The sequence below is a fragment of the Electrona antarctica genome (genome assembly GCF_951216825.1).
Source record: "Electrona antarctica genome assembly, chromosome: 21".
Classification (NCBI taxonomy): domain Eukaryota; kingdom Metazoa; phylum Chordata; class Actinopteri; order Myctophiformes; family Myctophidae; genus Electrona; species Electrona antarctica.
Genome location: NC_136802.1, coordinates 34,216,135 through 34,237,169, shown reverse-complemented (window position 1 = coordinate 34,237,169; position 21,035 = coordinate 34,216,135). Strand labels below are relative to the sequence as shown.

The window sequence follows — 21,035 nt, the reverse complement described above, 5'->3', positions numbered from 1 at the left end:
AGTGATGGTTGAGTCAGGTTGGTGGTGTTAAACAGGAGTCGGTGACGGTTGTCAGGTTGGTGGTGTTAAACAGGAGTCAGTGACGTTTGAGTCAGGTTGGTGGTTTTAATCAGGAGTCAGTGATGTTTGAGTCAGGTTGGTGGTGTTAAACAGGAGTCAGTGATGTTTGAGTCATGTTGGTGGTGTTAAACAGGAGTCAGTGATGTTTGAGTCAGGTTGGTGGTTTTAATCAGGAGTCAGTGATGTTTGAGTCAGGTTGGTGGTTTTAATCAGGAGTCAGTGATGTTTGAGTCAGGTTGGTGGTGTTAAACAGGAGTCAGTGATGTTTGAGTCAGGTTGGTGGTGTTAAACAGGAGTCAGTGATGTTTGAGTCAGGTTGGTGGTGTTAAACAGGAGTCAGTGATGTTTGAGTCAGGTTGGTGGTGTTAAACAGGAGTCAGTGACGGTTGAGTCAGGTTGGTGGTGTTAAACAGGAGTCAGTGATGTATTTATAAGGTTGGTGGTGTTAAACAGGAGTCAGTGATGTTTTTATAAGGTTGGTGGTGTTATTGTTAACTACATAAAAGGAAGTCAGCCAGTGATGTTTGTGTCGGTTTGGTACGCAAAGAAAATGGGACGACGATTCATAAACAACGTGAGGAAAGCCAAGAGACACAGACAGAGAATGGTAGGATATCTGTCTGTCTGTCTGTCTGTCTGTCTGTCTTCTGAATCCCCATTTTGCAGTTGTATTAGTTTTATATTGTATACATACTGTCTATTAGTTTTATATATTATACAAAGCAGTGCTTATAAAGGTGGGATTCTGGAACCCTCAGGGTTCAAATTGAACCCTTTAAATTAAACAGGTCTGTAACTCTGAGGGTGTACAAATAAGAGTTTTGTTTGTCAAGACTAAGGCGAAAACAGCACATTTTTTCCCTGCATTTCAACAGTGAAATGGAAACATTAGCATTCATTCACAGAGAGCTCAGTCTCAGAGGAGCCACAGCGAGTGAGCTTTAATTAATTCAAGGAGAAACCCAAGCAGATGTTACACTTACAACCCCCCCAGATGTTACAACCCCCCAGATGTAGTAGTAATGGACTATTACTACTTCCGGTTCACCGGGTCAACTTTTGGGGTCTTCAAAATAAAACATTGTGGCTGAAGGGCTTGGCATTGAAAGGACTATATGGACATAAAGAAGTGTTTATGACGGCCTGTGTGTGTGTGTGTGTGTGTGTGTGTGTGTGTGTGTGTGTGTGTGTGTGTGTGTGTGTGTGTGTGTGTGTGTGTGTGTGTGTGTGTGTGTGTGTGTGTGTGTGTGTGTGTGTGTGTGTGTGTGTGTGTGTGTGTGTGTGTGTGTGTGTGTGTGAATATGTAGGTTAATGTGGGAGTGAATGCTTCCTTACCATTAGCTGATTGTAATATCTGATTGGTTGAGGTCCAACGTATGGAGACGGTTGCTTAGGAGACTGGCCCCTCCCCCACAGGGATCAGCAGCTGTTGCTATAGAGTAACCATGGCAACCATGATAATATACTGTCTCTCTCTCTGCCTGCCTCTCTCTCTGTCTCTCTCTCTATCTGCCTCTCTCTCTCTGCCTCTCTCTCTGTCTCTCTCTCTGCCTCTCTCTCTGCCTGCCTCTCTCTCTCTCTGCCTCTCTCTCTCTCTCTAGATGAACGGTTCTGAAGCAGAGTTGGAATACGAAGAAATTACACTGGAGAGGGTGAGACGCACGCACGCACACACGCACGCACACACGCACGCACAGTCCTGCAGTATAATGATGTGTGTGTGTGTGTGTGTGTGTGTGCGTGTGTGTGTTAAAGGGTAACTCGGGTCTAGGGTTCTCCATCGCAGGAGGAATAGATAATCCTCACATCGGAGACGATCCATCAATCTTCATCACTAAGATCATCCAGAGTGGAGCAGCAGCTCAGGATGGAAGACTGAGGTGTATACATCTATCTATCTATCTATCTAATCACATATAAACAGCTATATCATCTATATACATCTATCTATAGATTGTGGAATAGTTGTCCGGCTACGTAGGACTAGTGAGTTACTGACTAGTGAGTTATATATAGATATATGATAATAGAATTATCAATATAGCAATGGAATATGAGAAATGTGACGGATGCAAAGTTTCTTTTCCACCCAATACTTTCACCAGTGAGTGACGTCAGTGGGTTAGGGCAGGGGTTCTCAACCTGGGGGTCGCGACCCCTCAGGGGCTGCCGAAATTATTTTGGGGTGTCCCCAAATTTAGGGGAAAAAAATCACACCCGTGTGAACTGAGTGGTGTAAGGTCTGTCTGACGTAATGAAATCATGTCTGACGTATGTTTGTGCAGAAAAAATGAGAATGGTTGCTATGTTCACCCTGTTCACCCGGCTGTGATTTCATTACGTCATTACAACAGGGTGAACATAGCAACCATGCTCATTTTTTCTGCACAAAAAAGCCAGTTGTAGGAGTGGTTTACACCACTCAAAAAAGGTATTAGTGTCGGTATAGAGTACAAGTGGTATAGAGTTTTGAATGTAGTGTATAACAGCATGGTAAGGGTGCATGTAAGTGAACGACAGCAACGTATTGGTCAACAAGGTTTAATGTCAATGACCTCACTTCCGGTTACATCACTTCCTGCAGAGTGAACAACAGCATCGTATTAGTCTCGTCTAGCCAGACTATTCCACATTCTCTGAATGCTAGAGTCTGGAATTACACCTCCCCAAATCCGAGTAAGGAAGCTGCCATTACCGAATTTCCAAATATTGTTTCACAAAACAATATTTTAAAATATCTTAACTTTTTTTTTTTTTTTTTACCATTTCTGCTAAGCAACAAGCTATATGCTTAGGTGATTTATAATTATTAGGATACATTTGAACGACTGTAAAGACGAAACAGAAGTGGGAAGGAATCTCCACATTCACTGTATATTTTACTCATGATCAGACCTCCTATTGCTCCAGACTGTATGACGGAAGCATTTGAACATTGTGAGAGGCAACAGTCTGGCAACGCGAGACTATATTGGTCAACGACATTTAATGTCAATGACCTCACTACCTGTTACATCACTTCCTGCAGAGTGAACGACAGCATCGTATTGGTCAACGACGTGGACGTGCGTGAGGTCACGCACTCTGTCGCCGTGGAGGCGCTGAAAGAGGCGGGGCCTGTGGTCAGGCTGTACGTGTTGAGGAGGCGTGGCCTCGCCGACCGTGTGAACACCATCAAACTCATCAAAGGACCCAAAGGTGTGTGTGTGTGTGTGTGTGGGTGTGTGTGCATGTGTGTGCGCGTGCGTGAGTGTGTGTGCATGTCTGTGTGACTAAGATTGTTTGTGGTCTTAGCCTTTGCATTATGTTTACGTGCATTTGGATGCTAATAGTTAACTTAAGTTGAAATTCGCTTAAAATGTATTTAACATGCCTATTACTTATCATATAGCCTACTAAGCAGATTCCTAATAATCACCTTTCCAATATTGTCCACCATTCCAGTGCCTGACTGTGATTATTAGGAAAGCCAGACAACAATGTTAGATGCATATTGTTAGGAGCGTCACAGAAACATCTTTGAATGCAGATTGCAGCCCCTAGATGTGTCACAGAGACCACATTTTTTTGGGAGCGTTCTACCCATTGCTGGCTGTCTCAATAAATACCAAAAAAAAAGAAGAAGTCATAAGTCATTTGCTTATAGCATCTTTAATGTTAAGCGCTGTATTAATGTATATTATAATATTCAGGTTTAGGGTTCAGTATCACGGGCGGGTTGGGGAACCGACACGTTCCAGTGTATATAGTATATTGATGATGTAGTGATGTATATTATATAAGTGTGGAATGATGCATATTATATATGTTATTCTTATTATATTATACAGGTTTAGGGTTCAGTATCGCGGGCGGTTTGGGGAACCAACACGTTCCTGGCGACAGCAGCATCTTCGTCACAAAGATCATAGATGGAGGCTCCGCCCACAGAGACGGACGGCTACAGATAGGGGACAAAATACTGGCTGTGAGTAAAGCACGCACGCACGCACGCACGCACGCACGCACGCACGCACGCACGCACACACACACACACACACACACACTAGGATTGTTGAATAACGTCAACTATTTTCACTGAAAGCTTTCCTCACAATAACGGACGAAAGAAAATACACTAACTAATATAACTATTAATATTACAAACTACACTGATTCGTTGTGGAGACACCTGCGTGTGCGTGCGTGCGTGCATGTGCAGGTGTGTGTGTGTATGTAATGGGTGTGTATGTGGTGTGTATATAATGGGTGTGTATGTGGTGTGTATATAATGGGTGTGTATGTGGTGTGCATATAATGGGTGTGTATGTGGTGTGTATATAATGGGTGTGTATGTGGTGTGTATATAGTGGGTGTGTATGTGGTGTGTATATGTGTATGTGGTGTGTATATAATGGGTGTGTATGTGGTGTTTATATAATGGGTGTATGTGGTGTGTATATAATGGGTGTGTATGTGGTGTGTTATATAATGGGTGTGTATGTGCGTGCAGGTGAACCACGTGTCCTTAGAAGAGGTCCTTCACGAGGACGCCGTCACAGCGTTGAAGAACACGTCTGAGGTTGTTTACCTGAAGGTGGCCACGCCCACCGCCATGCTCATGCACCCCCCCGAGCGCTACAGCCCGCCCGACCTCACTTGTACGTATATGCATGCACGCACACACACGCACACACAGTACACATGACATGTCCCAGGCTGGACCAGCAGAGAAACCCTCTCTAACAACCAGTATGTGGACATGTCCCAGGCTGGACCACCAGAGAAACCATCTCTAACAACCAGTATGTGGACATGTCCCAGGCTGGACCACCAGAGAAACCCTCTCTAACAACCAGTCTGTGGACATGTCCCAGACTGGACCACCAGAGAAACCCTCTCTAACAACCAGTATGTGGACATGTCCCAGGCTGGACCACCAGAGAAACCCTCTCTAACAACCAGTCTGTGGACATGTCCCTGCAGGCTGGACCACCAGAGAAACCCTCTCTAACAACCAGTCTGTGGACATGTCCCTGCAGGCTGGACCACCAGAGAAACCCTCTCTAACAACCAGTCTGTGGACATGTCCCTGCAGGCTGGACCACCAGAGAAACCCTCTCTAACAACCAGTATGTGGACATGTCCCAGGCTGGACCACCAGAGAAACCCTCTAACAACCAGTATGTGGACATGTCCCAGGCTGGACCACCAGAGAAACCCTCTAACAACCAGTATGTGGACATGTCCCTGCAGGCTGGACCACCAGAGAAACCCTCTCTAACAACCAGTATGTGGACATTTCCCAGGCTGGACCACCAGAGAAACCCTCTAACAACCAGTATGTGGACATGTCCCAGGCTGGACCACCAGAGAAACCCTCTCTAACAACCAGTATGTGGACATGTCCCAGGCTGGACCACCAGAGAAACCCTCTAACAACCAGTATGTGGACATGTCCCTGCAGGCTGGACCACCAGAGAAACCCTCTCTAACAACCAGTATGTGGACATTTCCCAGGCTGGACCACCAGAGAAACCCTCTAACAACCAGTATGTGGACATGTCCCAGGCTGGACCAGCAGATAGACCCTCTCTAACAACCAGTATGTGGACATGTCCCTGCAGGCTGGACCACCAGAGAAACCCTCTCTAACAACCAGTATGTGGACATGTCCCAGGCTGGACCACCAGAGAAACCCTCTCTAACAACCAGTATGTGGACATTTCCCAGGCTGGACCACCAGAGAAACCCTCTCTAACAACCAGTATGTGGACATGTCCCAGGCTGGACCAGCAGATAGACCCTCTCTAACAACCAGTATGTGGACATGTCCCAGGCTGGACCACCAGAGAAACCCTCTCTAACAACCAGTCTGTGGACATGTCCCTGCAGGCTGGACCACCAGAGAAACCCTCTCTAACAACCAGTCTGTGGACATGTCCCTGCAGGCTGGACCACCAGAGAAACCCTCTCTAACAACCAGTCTGTGGACATGTCCCAGACTGGACCACCAGAGAAACCCTCTCTAACAACCAGTATGTGGACATGTCCCAGGCTGGACCACCAGAGAAACCATCTCTAACAACCAGTCTGTGGACATGTCCCAGGCTGGACCAGCAGATAAACCCTCTCTAACAACCAGTATGTGGACATGTCCCAGGCTGGACCAGCAGATAAACCCTCTAACAACCAGTATGTGGACATGTCCCAGGCTGGACCAGCAGATAAACCCTCTAACAACCAGTATGTGGACATGTCCCAGGCTGGACCACCAGAGAAACCCTCTAACAACCAGCACTCTATCTATTTAGCTGCTCCCGTGAGCCCAAAAGTCCACCCATTGTTGTTCCGCAGCTAGCGGACACACTGCTAGAAGGCCAGGTGGTAACGTAGCGTTGCACTGCCTCTCTTCCGTGGCCGGTGGAACAGCCGGATGGGAACCGCAAGGTTCCCAGTTCGATTCTGGGCTCCGCCAGAGTTGGTGTTGAAGTGTCCTTGAGCAAGACACTGAACCCCTAATTGCTATGATGTGCAGGCTGGTGCTTGCATTGGTTGTGCTAAGCATTGGTTTTCCATAGATTGTGCATGTAATGCACACTCTATGCAAAGCGCTTTGGATAAAGGCGCTAGGCTATATATAAATGCACCATTTAGCATGTACCACTTACCAGGAAGGGGAGGGCTGTCTGTATCCTCCATCGGTGAGCAGCGCCTTCTTCTATGCAAGCTAGTGAAGCGTTGAAGCACACAGTCCATCTTAAATCTGCAACCACTACATTAACGGTGGTAGTTACAACTAGCCTGGTATCCAGCCTGCTTCGCTACGTTCGGCGGATTTTTTTTTCTCTCTTGATAAGCGAAGAGAGAAAAAAAAATCCGCCAAACGTAGCGAAGCAGGCTGGATACCAGGCTAAGTTACAACAGCAGTTTAACGTCATGCCCAGGACACACACACACACACACGGGAGTATTATGCATGTGGCGTGTATTAATTGTGTGTATTTTGTGTCATTGTTTATTGCAGCCTACATGGAGGCAGATTATTTGTCAGATTACCCACAAGCTCTCCCTCCACCGTCGCCACGGCGATACTCCCCCATCCCCCGAGGCATGATGGGAGACGATGAGTACTCAAGGTAAAAATACATTTTAAAATAAATGTCTGAATTGTGTAGTCGAAGACCGCCAACCGCTCATCTCTATGGAGAACCATCTTATTTTGAAAGGCGTTTCACTCGGAAACAGAAACAGGAAGTGGAACATCGCTATGTAACATGTCGCGCAGATGTTATTTAATTCACCCAAAACATACATTTTTTTTAACCGGCGATAGAAATGAGCCACAAAACAAGCTTGTTTTGATCCAAAACGCAGCCTGGGAGAAGAATCCAAGATATTGGGATTCTATAAACTGCGTTCCCATAGAACCATGTCAAGGACCCCCAAATTTACATGAATTAGCCTGCGGACCCCCATTTGAAGAGATATTCCAGGGACCCCCATAAGGCTCTAGCAGTGATTCTCAACCCATTTAATTTCAAGGACCCTCAGTTTGACATGCATTAGTCTACGGACCCCCATTGAATGGCATTTCTGGGACCCCCAATTTATATTATCACAGTTAGTTTAACTCTTGAGTGTACAAATGGAACCATTTGTACACTCTCAGAGTTACAGACCCATAAGGGTCCATTTGGTTCCAAACTATCATTTAGCTGGGGACCCCCTGGAACTCCCGCAAGGACCCATGGGGGTCACCGGACCCCGCTTTGGGAACCTCTGCCATATAGACAGCATAAGCTTTTTCACTTTTTTTTTAAATCCGCGAACCACCACAGAGCTAAAGTTGATGATGTTGATGTCCTCACAAGTATATTAACATAAAGGCGTTGTGTGTGTGCGTGAAGGGACGTACGCAGGGTGTGTGTGCATCGAGGGTCTTCAGGTCTGGGCTTCAACATCGTGGGAGGTGAAGACGGAGAAGGGATCTTCATCAGCTTCATCCTGGCCGGAGGTCCAGCTGATCTGACCGGACAGCTGTATAAAGGAGACCAAATCATTAGTGTAAATATGCACGCACGCACGCACGCACGCAACGCACGCACGCAGCTGATTGTTTGATTCAGGCAGTTGATTTGTTCACAAATATGTTGCATCATGGTGTGTGTGTGTGTGTGTGTGTGTTTTATAGGTGAACGGTTCAGATCTCAGACACGCGACCCATGAGCAAGCAGCGGCCGCTCTGAAGAATGCTGGACAGACCGTTACCATAGTAACACAATACAGACCTGAAGGTAAGGTCATGACCCCATGACCCTATAACCCTAAACCCCTGATAGTAGCACAGTACATGCCTGAAGGTAACCATATAGTAACCATAGTAACACATATGGAAAAAGATTAAAATTAAATAACGCGTGTGTGTGTGTGTGTGTGCGTGTGCATGTGCGTGTGTGTGTGTGTGCATACAGAGTACAGTCGCTTCGAGGCTAAGATTCATGACCTCAGAGAACAGATGATGAACAACACACACTCGACTGGATCGCTGAGGAGCTTCTATGTCAGGTATACACACACACACACACACACACACACACACACACACACACACACACACACACACACACACACACACACACACACACACACACACACACACACATCCTGGTACCGGATCTACATGGTAGATTCACAGGACAAATACACGACTAAAGTTTGACTACAACAATCATGGTTGGTTGCAGAGCATATTATTTGACTACAACAAACTACAACAATCATGGTTGGTTGCAGGGCATTATTTGACTACAACAAACAGTGGGACTGTGGCGTCCTATCACAAGCCTTGGATTTCAACTTTGGGGAGGTGCTTCACGTGATTGACAGCTCGGACGACGAATGGTGGCAGGCCAGACGACTGACCCAGCAGGGGGAGCTAGAGGAAGTGGGATTTATACCTTCAAAACAAAGGTACGCACGCATGCACACTCATTTTAATTTGTGTATTCAAAACCGGAATAGGAAACTCTTGAAATATAAAGAAACTAAAAAGGTTTTTTATGCTTGTTGAGGCGTTGTTTGTCTGCGTTATGGAACAACAACATGGCAGAATAACCTGATGCACTGCAAAGAACGTCAAATAATAATTAATGTGACCTGACTGAGGAAATAGTGCCACCTACTGTTTATCTCATGAACTAGGCTATCTGCTAATATAATCATGATATAGAGCGTCGCAGTCCCGCCCCCTACCAGGGCCCAGGAAATGATTCTCCGTTCATTTTCATTTTCTCCGTTCTTTCAAATGTCTGGGGTTTTGCGCATATCTGTAGGCTACGCTCACACAGACCATTATTTGCAATGCACGTTCAGTGGTTCGTTTGGAAAAGCACTCTGCGCTCTACTCTGTGCTCCTCGAGCAATAAGGCTCGCTGGTCGCTGCTCCGGCTGCAACCAGCGAGCGAGCAATGGGCTGCAAGTCTTAAGTGCTCTGCTGCTAATTGACAGAATATTATTTTGTACAACCGACGGGCGTAACTACCATTGAGGACACTGAGGTCATGACCTTGGTATTTACCAGACAAAATATATCCGTGCGGTGCGGCCAAGATATTACAACGCCAGAATTACGTGGCAGACTGGATAGCCTGTGATCATACGTGGCCAGCTGCTCTCTCTCGCTCTCCACGTCTCTCTCTCTCTGTCGCTCTGTCTCTCTCTATTGCTTTCTCTCTCAATCTTTCTCTCATGAAATGGCTCCCTCCGCCCACTTTCCCCTCACATCTACCCGCTTGGCGCTTGCTATGGTAATAAATAAATAAATGAAACGTGCTTGACATGTTGATAACTTGTGCTTTGAATTATGAATCGTTTGATCGTTAGTTCACCCGTGCACGCTTTGCGAGCACATTTCTTCCTCAAATTGTGCTGATAGGGGAGACACGTCCTAGCTAAGCTAACCTAACCTACACCTAACCTGTGTGTTACGTTTAATTTCATTGAAAGGTGACGTCTCAATTTAGCCTAATCATAAGTCCAGCCAAATTCATTAAAGGAGCATTCAGTGATTTGGGTGATTTGGAAAACCACCCAGTCCGCCCCGGTAACAAAATGTGCACATGCACGCTCTACAGTGGGGGGAAGTGCAACAGGCCAACAGCATGTGCACCAAGGCCCGCCCCACTCGATCATGATTGGAGGAAGGCCCCTCTCATCCTGATTGGATGAAGGCTTTGCCACCCGCCACCAAAACTGAAACTAGGGTTTTTTGACCCCAGGGGCTCACTGGGGACAGGGAGGAACTCCTTATATGGTCAGCACATAGGGAGGATTATCCAGAAAAAGTGATATTTGAATTAAGTCAAATCACTGAATATACCTTTAATTCATATCTATGTGGTTGATTGCTGAATAGATAGATGATAGGCTGGCATTGATTCAACTTATAAAGCTGGTATAGGCAGGATTCGTATCCGGGTCTAGAAATGCCCATGTATACAACATCTTCCATATACCTGGCTATAGGGCCCCTAGCCAGGGAGGATGTGTTCTGCCCTGCTGTCATTGATGTTGGCATTAATGGCAATAGCACAGTAAAGATCATAATAATCTAATATGATCCATGTAGTTCTTTATAGCCTCTTAATTTTGATCTCAAAGTGCACCAGATTGAAGCATTTTCATCGCAAATTTACATTATTTTGTTATTATTTATGACCAATTTTAATGGAAAACCTCTGTCTGTATGTGTGTGTGTGTCTCTCTCTCTCTCTCTCTCTCTCTCTCTCTCTCTCTCTCTCTCTCTCTCTCTCACACAGAGTGGAGAGAAAGGAATGGTCCAGAATTAACCATAAAGGTAAAACGTGTGTGTGCGTGCGTGCGTGCGTGCGTGCGTGCGTGCGTGCACGCGTGCGTGCGTGCCGTTTCATGGCAATCGGAAGCTGCGTTCATGACCCGAGGCATTTTGTACACATTTTTTGTAATTTTCTTACAATTTACAATTCACAATTTAGCAGACGCTCATAATGTGTGCGTATGTGTGTTTCTTTCAGGTACAGATGGTTTCATTCAGAGCTACGAGTTGGTCATCCAGACTGAAGGTCAGTCTAATTAAACATCTTTATTTATACACTTTATTAAATGCTCTTAATTTATTTATGTATTTATACACATTATAGCCCTCATTTATCAATGTGATTTACACCGCCATTTTCGGCATTTATCATTCCAGCGTGACTTTGAACTTTGACGTGCGCCACGCCAAAAAAAAAATTCTGTCGTAGACAAGCGCATTGTCTGACCAGCTGACAGGCATCTAAACATATGTATTCACTATAAATCTAATAAATAATACATATATTTTGTAAAAGCATATATCGACAACATGTCATATGAAATTTGTAGGATATTTCCAACTGTACAAGCAATTACAATTGCACAATAAAAACAATATAACATGTTTACAATGTTACAAATTAGATGCTTAATCAAACGGTACTTTGGCTCTGTTAAAACCTATACGAGTGCGTAAGTATGTGCACGATGATTTTGACCACGGGAGCGCAGTGGGATGCCTATAAAAAGTCCCTGTAATAATATAACATTTAGATTTTGGCATAAATGGACATGCACGCCCATTTTATTTCCAAGTGACAATGACAAGCATAGCTTGCGCATTTGCAAATGGTAGGCGAAGTTAGGTGCTTAATCATTCACCCAGGCCATTTAAATAAGTGCTTTAACAGTCATTCAGATAAATTGCAATAAATTGCTAGGCTGCCGCTGAGCGCTTATGCAAGAGCATTTTCGGGAGTCGGGACCAGCGGGCACCGCTGTTTAAAAGACAATGCATGGACAGTGAGGTCTCCTAACTTATATACAGTAGGCTACGTCCTCCGGAGTTATGTAGAACCTGCGTTAAGGATAGAAGGATAGAAATCACACGCTCCAAACGTGTGCCGAGTGCAGGTGATATTCATTCATCAATCAGTGGACACACCATAAATGTTGACTATGCCTGCCTTGCCAGGCTATATCTCTCATTAACGTGGCGTCACTCACAGCAGTACGACTCACTGTGGATTGCATACATGAATGATTTAAAGTGCCCTGCGCACTTCTTAAGAATGGATTCATTCAATTAATATCCTACAAACCAATTCCATTCATGACGATGTAACTGTGACGTGTGATTATTGTAGCCTACTACTACTTGACAAACGTTGTACCCACACGGAATAACCCTACTGGCAAACATGGCTGTTTCTTTCCACTGTGCCAAAATAAATGTACACTTGCAAGTAGGTGCATGCATGCGCGGACATGACATGCAGTGAGGCGAGGGTGGGGGGAGGAGGGGGGGGGGTACATAAATGATGGTCGGTTTCAGACATATATCAAAGCTCAGACCAAATTGACGCTATAGGACCAGCTGTATGGGATCACTTGATAAATTACACGCTGACGTGGGCGTAGGCCAAAACCCACACTCGAATTTAAGACAGAATTTTCACTCCATTGATAAATGAGGCCATATAACTCACATAACTCTCTCTCTCTCTCTCTCTCTCTGTCTAGTGGATTACGCTCGGCCGATCATCATCCTGGGGCCGACCAAGGACAGAGTGAATGACGATCTGTTGTCCGAGTTCCCCGACAAGTTTGGTTCCTGTGTCCCTCGTAAGACTCACTTCTGACCGCTGGTGGTCACTATTATCATCAACTGAAACAATTCGACGCAATCCAATAGGCCTAGTTCTCTATGGCAGTTCTTTGTACACTCTGAGTTAAATTAACATTGATTTTACAATATAAAGTGGGGTCCCAGAGATAGAAATGCCATTAAATGGGGGTCCGTAGACTGCATGTCAAACTGGGGGTCCTTGAAATTAAACGGGTTAAGAATCACTGCTAGATTCGTAAAAAACGTCTCTTATGGCATGTGGGTCAGTGACGTGACACCCCTAAAGTGTTTTTTAAAAACCTTTAAATAACAGGAATAAAAATGATTTACTTTTGTTCTACTCACTCATCTTTATGGAAACATATTTTGTTTTTAGATATTTTATTGGAATCAGAATTTATTCAGCATTTTGTTGTACTTGTGCCTAAAATCATCATATGGTGTGACATGACAATAATTTTTTATAAAATGAAAATAGAGTACACCTTTCTTAAGTTACTCACTTTATCAAAGTCCTTTATCATAACTAACCTGTAATCCATAGTTTTGTGAAAATGTATTAAATCTGTATATTTTCGTAATCAACACTCAATGTGAGGCCCATGTTGTCGGTCTTTCAACATATTTTGTATTTATTGTGACAAAACTTTCTCTAAAATTACACAAATATTTGTGACTCTTCCTGATACTATTTGCTATGTAATCCATGAACATTAATGGTTTCATCATTAATAAAGGTATGATTTTTTTCACTATTTGGAACGTCACACCAAATGATTTAGTGTCACACCGTATGATCATATCTTCATTTTGCAAACTGTTTTAACCTACCTATTAGTGAGTACTGAACTTTACAGATTGATTAAACAATTACTCAGGAAAAACAGCAACAGGAAAATTGCTTTAACATTGAATAACATGCAATGACTGAATAAAACAAAATTAAACACATTTTACTGTGGATAGTTGCAGATTTTAGGTGAAGCTGTTTAAAACAAATGTTTAAATGGACAAAAGAAACATGGGTCTTTGTTATTTATTGTTATCTGTAGGAAAATACAGTTTGCATCATATGGTGTGACAAAAAAGTCATATGGCGTGACAGGCAGACAGTCACACCATTATGATATAGTGTCACACCATATTATGTTTTCTGCACTTAACATAACCTTGAGGCTACTAGCTACACATTAGCATGCTAACAACATGCTAGCTATAACAAAGCAACATAGATTTACATGTAATTATGACCAAAAAATCTAATAACTTTAGCTTTTTTAATGAAAAAGGTGTCACACCCACAGACACTCGGATGAGTCGCATTGGTCAGCGTTCCAACAAGATCATATTTCATGGAAATGTTAAAATGATAATTCACCACAGACACCTGTCATGCTATTGTAATGCAAGTGCTGAGCAGCCTTACTGAAGAAGGACCTCTCTATCCCAATGGGTGTCCAAACAATTGCCTGTTGAAATTTACCAAAATGGTGTCACACAATATGATTTTGGTTTGGGGGACAAAATCCTTTTGATCAGAAATGACTGAAAACATTATGCTTGGACTTTGAAAAGATTAGGCTCACAAATAGACATCTATATTATATTTATGGAATTTTTCAAAGAATTTTAGCATTTTTTCCCCATAGTTTTATTCAAGTTCCTACTTTGAGAAACAGGGCCAGGACAGTCGCACCATATGAGTTTTGCTATGTTTGGTTGAAAATTCTGAAGAAATGAGGAATGAAATGTTTTAATCTAGAGTATGTTCACATGAAGCATAATGTCCTGCACAATATTCAGAAGGTTTTTGACAAATATATTTTTTATTTATACGCGTTTGACACTGAGGACAGCAAAGGACAGCATGTCACGTCACCCACCCACGTCTCTTCAAATGGGCAGGGCTGATTAGTGTCAATTTGGGGGTCATTGACATGAAATAGTTTGGGAACCACTGCTCTATGGGAATTTCAAAAAAAATACTTTACTCTCTCTCTCCCCCCCCCCCCCCCCCCCCCCCCCCCCCCCCTCTCCATGTGTCTGCAGATACGACTCGCCCCCAGAGAGAGTACGAGGTGGATGGGCGGGACTACCACTTTGTGGCGTCACGGGAACAGATGGAGAGAGACATCCAATCACATCGCTTCATAGAGGCGGGTCAATACAACAACCACCTGTATGGCACCTCCGTGGAGAGCGTGAGAATGGTGGCTGAACAGGTGAGACAGACAGACAGACAGACAGTGTATACCTATAGTTTTAATGTACTTATTATTAGGGGTCAAGCCCAAAGGGCCGTAATCCCCTTTTGTTATCGTAAAAACAAAATCCGCCGTTTTAGCAATTTTGGCAGTTCTGAGCTATCGTTTTTCACAAAATTTGGCAACATGGTAGAGGGCTGTGAGGATCCCTCAGGAACTGAAGCTCACACTCATTCGTCAAAAGACCTCTGACCTTTAGATCTCCTGATGAAACTAATCGTTTCCATTCATGTGAATGGAGTCTGACTCTGGTTAGGGGACCACAGTGTTGACAGACAACCCTTTCAGCCAATCAGCCTAAACAAAAAAAACGGACGTCATCTCCAGTCTACCAGCGACATGCGAAACTCACAGGAATCAGGAATGAGCAGGTTGGGGCTGACCTATAGAGCGTCGCAGTCCCGCCTCCTACCATGGACCAGGAAATGATTCTCCGTTCATTTTCCTCATAGACATTTTAGAAAGTATTTATTTAAAGATGTTTACGCCGCGGACAAAGCCAACTCGAGTCGTGACAACTCATGACAACACAAACAATATTTTGGACCAAACAAATAATTACAAAGAAGAAAAAAACGGAAGGTTACAACACTTTCTTTGTAATTGGCAACATGGGGTAAATACTTTCTGAAATGTCTATGAGGAAAATGAACGGAGAATAATTTCCTGGTCCCTGGTAGGAGGCGGGACTGCGACGCTCTATAGGGCCTGGGTAGAATCTAAATACATTGCATAACACAAACATTGAAGACGAAGGTGAGGACGCAAATTCTGATTGGCCGGAATGAGATGATGTATGATGTTGTACGATGATAAGAGCGCCCCTCATTTCACACGGGTGTGATTTTTATAATTCCGCCGAATGCGAATGCGGAAGTTGCGCAACGTTGCAACACACATCACAAGTGGTGAAAAATTACGCATTTTAATTGTCTAAATAAGGGGCATGGCCTAACGGCTCAATTGCGCCCCCTACAAAAGTTTGTGATTACATTGTAAATTGTGAAATTGTACTGTGTGTGTGTGTGTGTGTGTGTGTGTGTTACAGCAGGGTAAACACTGTATCTTGGACGTCTCTGCCAACGCAGTGAGGAGACTCCAGGCTGCTCATCTTCAACCCATCGCCATCTTTATACGACCTCGATCACTGCAGAACATACTGTAAGCACACACACACACACACACACACACACACACACACACACACACACACACACACACACACACACACACACACATTATCCACACATTTTTTATTTTACAGGGAAAAAATTGAACAGGTTCATGTAATGGCCTATTAAATATTCATACTCCCGTTTTAGGTGATAAGGTGACTATACCGAAACGGTGATTAGTCAAAACAGAGAGATTTGTTTGGGTGAGCGGCGAGTCTCTTACCACCGCGGCTCAGTGACGTCATGTTGTAGTTTTAGTAAAATGTGTGTGTGTGTGCGTGTGTGCGTGCAGGGACCTGAATAAACGTCTTTCAGAAGACCAGGCCAGGAAAGCGTTGGACAGAGCTATCAAACTGGAACAAGACTTTCTAGAGTGTTTCACAGGTAAACTATGTACCCTATAACCTATATAAATAGGGCCTAATCTAGGCCTATAGGTAAACTTGAGAGTTCCAGGGTGTCCCCAGCTAAATGATAATTACCAAATGGACCCTTATAGGTCTGTAACTCTGAGAGTGTACAAATGGAACCATTCAAGGAGGTTATAATTATAACCCATGTTTAACTGTGTTTCCATAGCCATGGTTGAAGGAGACAGCTTCGAGGAGGTTTACATGTTGGCCAAATCAGTGATAGAAGAACAGAGTGGACCTTACATCTGGATACCTGCTAGAGAGAGAATCTGATTGGACGAAACCTGACAGAGACAAGCTGTGATTGGACGAAACCTGCTAGAGACAGGCTGTGATTGGATACCTGCCAGAGAGACTCTGATTGGATGATACCTGCTAGAAACAGACTCTGATTGGACGAAACCTGACAGAGACCGGCTGTGATTGGACGAAACCTGACAGACCTGCCATCGTCTCCATGGCGACGGATGTTAACAGATATATGGGAATCCTGTCTGTCTGACAGATGCCTGTCTCACCTCTTCACCCGTCTCACCTCCAGTACAGATAGACCTGTCTGTCTGACAGAGATACCTGTCTCACCTCTTTACCTGTCTTTGGGTACAAGGGTCGGTGTGTATTTGTGTTTTTTTTTCTTTCTTTTTTTTGGGGGGGAGGGGGGACAAAGACTGTAAAGAAAGACAAAAAAAGTTTAGTTCTGATGAGATGATTGCGTATTATTTATTAATCTTTATTATTGTCATTATTATTAGTATTACTATAAATGATTGATTGATGTGAGACTGTACGATTCACTTGTTAAAGCTTATGTAGGCCTACTATTAATGTATTTATTTATTTGTGTCAATACTGACAATGCTAGATGCTAGTGTGCGTGTGTGTACGCGTGCATGTGTGTGTGTGTGTGTGTGTGTGTGTGCGCGCGCGTGTGTTTTGGTTTCAGTGGGTGTGACTTGACTCTTCATGGGAGGTACGAAACAACCCATAAGGACTACACTTCCCACAATCCCGTTCCTCCTGCAAGTAATGATTGCCATGACACACACAACAACAAACAGAGGCTTGTGATTGATTGGCTGTGTTGGTTGGTCTGTGATCAAAACCTAGATGCCTCATTGGAGCGACCTCATTGGCCGCTGCAGTTCATTGGAGCGACATCATTGGCCGCTGCAGCTCATTTGAGCGACCTCATTGGCCGCTGCAGCTCATTGGAGCAACCTGTGTCGCAGGGACGTCGGAAGTCAAGCGGAAGTGCAGAAGGCACGCTGCCACTCAAAGTGACTACTGGCCAATAACAACGCGTATTGTCCGGGGCTTGTCAATTCAATTCAAATGAGCTTTATTGGCATGAGAAAACAAACATTTACATGCCTCTGATTGGCCTACCGAACTTCCCCTTCTGTGACACACGCGGAAGCTTGGCAAGCTTCCGAGTGCGCCACAGAAGCTTGCCTTGCATCGAGATACAGACGTCCCAGAGCCGAAGTAGGCGTCTACCTTTCTATGTCTATGGAGATACAGACGCCCCAGAGCCGAAGGAGGCGTCTACCTTTCTTTGTCTATGGAGATACAGACGCCCCAGAGCCGAATGAGGTGTCTACCTTTCTATATCTATGGAGATACAGACGCCCCAGAGCCGAAGGAGGCGTCTACCTTTCTATGTCTATGGAGATACAGACACCCCAGAGCCGAAGGAGGCGTCTACCTTTCTATGTCTATGGAGATACAGACACCCCAGAGCCGAAGGAGGCATCTACCTTTCTATTCAACAGTCACAATGCTCTGCTTCAACCATGGACTACAAGTCCTGTCCCCTATAACAGCATGACAGGCATACAATACACACAATTCCCTATGTTATCCTTTCAACTTAACCTTTCCTTACCTTCTCTATTTAACTTTTAGCCCTTAACTTAAAGACATTCCCCTTTATCTTATCTGTATTCTCAACTCGACATTTAACCCTTAATCTGTACTCTAAATTTAACTATTTTATTTTTGTATATATATATTTGTTTTATTTTGTATAAACTATTCGAACCATGGACTGACTACAAGTCCCACAATGCACTCCTTCAACCATAGACTTAAAAATAATGTGGATGAAGGTAGCCGTCATGGTTTCTACAGACCAGTTTTAAAGCTGCTTTTTTCAGCCAATTCCAATCCACCATCTTGGGATTTACAGAGTTTACGAATGGACCATAATTTATTAAAACACATTTCATAAAGTATTTATAATGTATTAAACTCATATCATGATGATTGAAAGAAGACTCTAAGCCAGCGAGCATAAAGTGTTCACTGTTAAAGGTGATCAAATCAAGTGTAAAAGTTACGGTCAAAAACCTTTTTCACTCGAATGGAGTGTAATTCCTTCTGCAGCCAGCAGGAGGGGCAACAGTGACACCTGCTGGACTAGTAATGAGAACTACAGGCTGGTTCCGGGTTCGGACGCTTTCTAAAACGCCAACTAAAACTGCAGAACTACGGCGGCTCAAGGGGTCAAACGTCACTTCCTGTTTGTATGGTCCCGATCGCCATGGTAACAACAACATCCTCCACTTCCTGTCTGTAGAGGATGTGATGAGGTCGCCGTGGTAACAAGTAAAGAGCATCTTTTGTTGCCCAGCGACGGCCAATGGAGAACGGCTGTCCGTGTGGACTGAAGTGGTACTGGTCACATGTAAAACAGCACCACCGTGTGGACAGTATGTGTAATGACACGGTACTGATCACATTATGTAAAACACACCTCATGTGGACAGTGAGTGCAATGACATGGCACTGATCACATTATGTAAAACAACACCACCGTGTGGACTAATGTGGTAAATACATACTGTGGAGAAGCAGGATCAAAGGTGATTGGACGGTTTTACTTTTTTTAATATGCTTCACACTCGCTCCAATTAGTTCAATTTAAACCAGAAATATCTGTTTTTCAAATCACAAGAAACTATTTAGTTTAGTCACTGGTTGACCGGTGACTTATTAAGATAGGTCACTGATGTTATGCTGAAGCTAGTGACATATCCAGATAGGTTACATGGTGTTATGCTGAATATGACGTATCTAGATGGGTTTCCACTGGTAACTTAACAGTGTCATATTGAAACTATAGTTTGACATATCTAGATAGGTTACATGGTGTTATGCTGAATTCAGTGACCTATATAGATAAGTTATGCCGAGTTCAGTCACTTATCTAGATTATTTCCACTGGTAATTTAACTGTGTTATATTGAAACTAGTGACCTATCTAGATGTGTCACCGGTGTTCTTTTAAACCAGCATACAAATAGAGCCTTTTAAATTACACCCGACCTCCTGGTGGGCCCCACACCACATATTGAGAAACAGTTGGTTTCATATTAATTCTGTATATCAGGGTAACGACACACACACACACACACACACACACACACACACACACACACACACACACACACACACGTTAGAAGGGCAGGCTTTCTATTTATGTATGTTAATATGAATATAAATTATATTGTAACAAGCAAACTGTATCCAAGCCCGTGCGCACACCCACGCACACACACCTTATGTTGACAGAAATTTAGCCAGATGTGGTGTTTTAAAGGTTATTGTATGATACATACTTATATGAATTAAATGCAATTAAATAATTCAATTATTGAAATAAATTCCATATAAAAATCAAACGCTGTGTGCGTGTGTGGGGGTCATGTGTTTTTGTGTGGTGTCACTACTGTTGTGTACTGACTCACCTGCCAGTGAGGAGCCCCCACCGGGAGGACGTACTGTTGTATCCTACTGACTCACCTGTCAGTGAGGAGCCCACACCTGGATTGCTGTGGTACCGAAAACATAATCACCATTACACTACTGCTTTTCAGTCGTGAAAGTCGTTCCCAACTAACCGTTTGACCGCTACCATTATTCAATCCCTCCGCCGCGTCCTGCCAGGGTTTTATCGTGCGTAACACTTACTTTGAAGAGCCAAATATCCGTAATCGCATTTTACTATGAAACAATTCCGTGTGTGTTGACGAAGCTGGTGCTTGTTCTCTCGGTCGGTGGTGGAAAAAGTGGACCGCGAGTATCACAGCGCCTGCTACAGGCCGTTGAAAACGCTTGTCTGGGACAAAGCGACCCCTCCAATGTCGCTTCTGTGAGAACAGAGCAGGCAATGTAAGTGGATGCGCGCGCATCTTCAAAATGGCCATTGGCTCAGAAGCATAACAGAGCTAACGAACGGTAGCTTTCGATACGATCGTATTAAAACATGCATTCAAAAATACATCGCTGTTAAAACGGCTTTTCCGGGTGTGGCACGGTACGCTATTCTACGTGTCTATGTTCCTGGCGGGCCTAGTGCTAAGTAGGCCAGTGACCGACGGGCACAGGCCTAGTATGAAAAAAGAAAGTTCACTCACGCATAGATTGAACAATATTTATAATGGAATGAGAATCTTTG

At 43.9% G+C, this 21,035-nt stretch overlaps 1 protein-coding gene across 3 annotated transcripts in view; it reads left to right on the top strand.

Moving 5' to 3' along the window:
- The window catches only part of LOC306914488 (disks large homolog 4-like), a 28,811-nt gene extending 8,582 nt beyond the window's left edge, over positions 1 to 20,229 (top strand). Inside the window, exons 2-18 of one of the 3 annotated variants that reach the window (XM_079491532.1) lie at positions 1,662 to 1,712; positions 1,816 to 1,940; positions 3,089 to 3,258; positions 3,891 to 4,027; positions 4,553 to 4,700; positions 7,067 to 7,178; positions 7,950 to 8,106; positions 8,234 to 8,336; positions 8,514 to 8,607; positions 8,836 to 9,012; positions 10,860 to 10,897; positions 11,094 to 11,141; positions 12,619 to 12,720; positions 14,774 to 14,946; positions 16,037 to 16,149; positions 16,456 to 16,547; positions 16,743 to 20,229. In XM_079491532.1, the coding sequence (XP_079347658.1) occupies positions 1,662 to 1,712; positions 1,816 to 1,940; positions 3,089 to 3,258; positions 3,891 to 4,027; positions 4,553 to 4,700; positions 7,067 to 7,178; positions 7,950 to 8,106; positions 8,234 to 8,336; positions 8,514 to 8,607; positions 8,836 to 9,012; positions 10,860 to 10,897; positions 11,094 to 11,141; positions 12,619 to 12,720; positions 14,774 to 14,946; positions 16,037 to 16,149; positions 16,456 to 16,547; positions 16,743 to 16,849 (1,947 nt within the window). In that variant the 3' untranslated portion in view covers positions 16,850 to 20,229. The remainder of the gene's footprint in view (positions 1 to 1,661; positions 1,713 to 1,815; positions 1,941 to 3,088; positions 3,259 to 3,890; positions 4,028 to 4,552; positions 4,701 to 7,066; positions 7,179 to 7,949; positions 8,107 to 8,233; positions 8,337 to 8,513; positions 8,608 to 8,835; positions 9,013 to 10,859; positions 10,898 to 11,093; positions 11,142 to 12,618; positions 12,721 to 14,773; positions 14,947 to 16,036; positions 16,150 to 16,455; positions 16,548 to 16,742) is intronic. The other 2 variants (XM_079491531.1, XM_079491530.1) reach the window with 2 other exon arrangements.
- Positions 20,230 to 21,035: the final 806 nt, after the last annotated feature.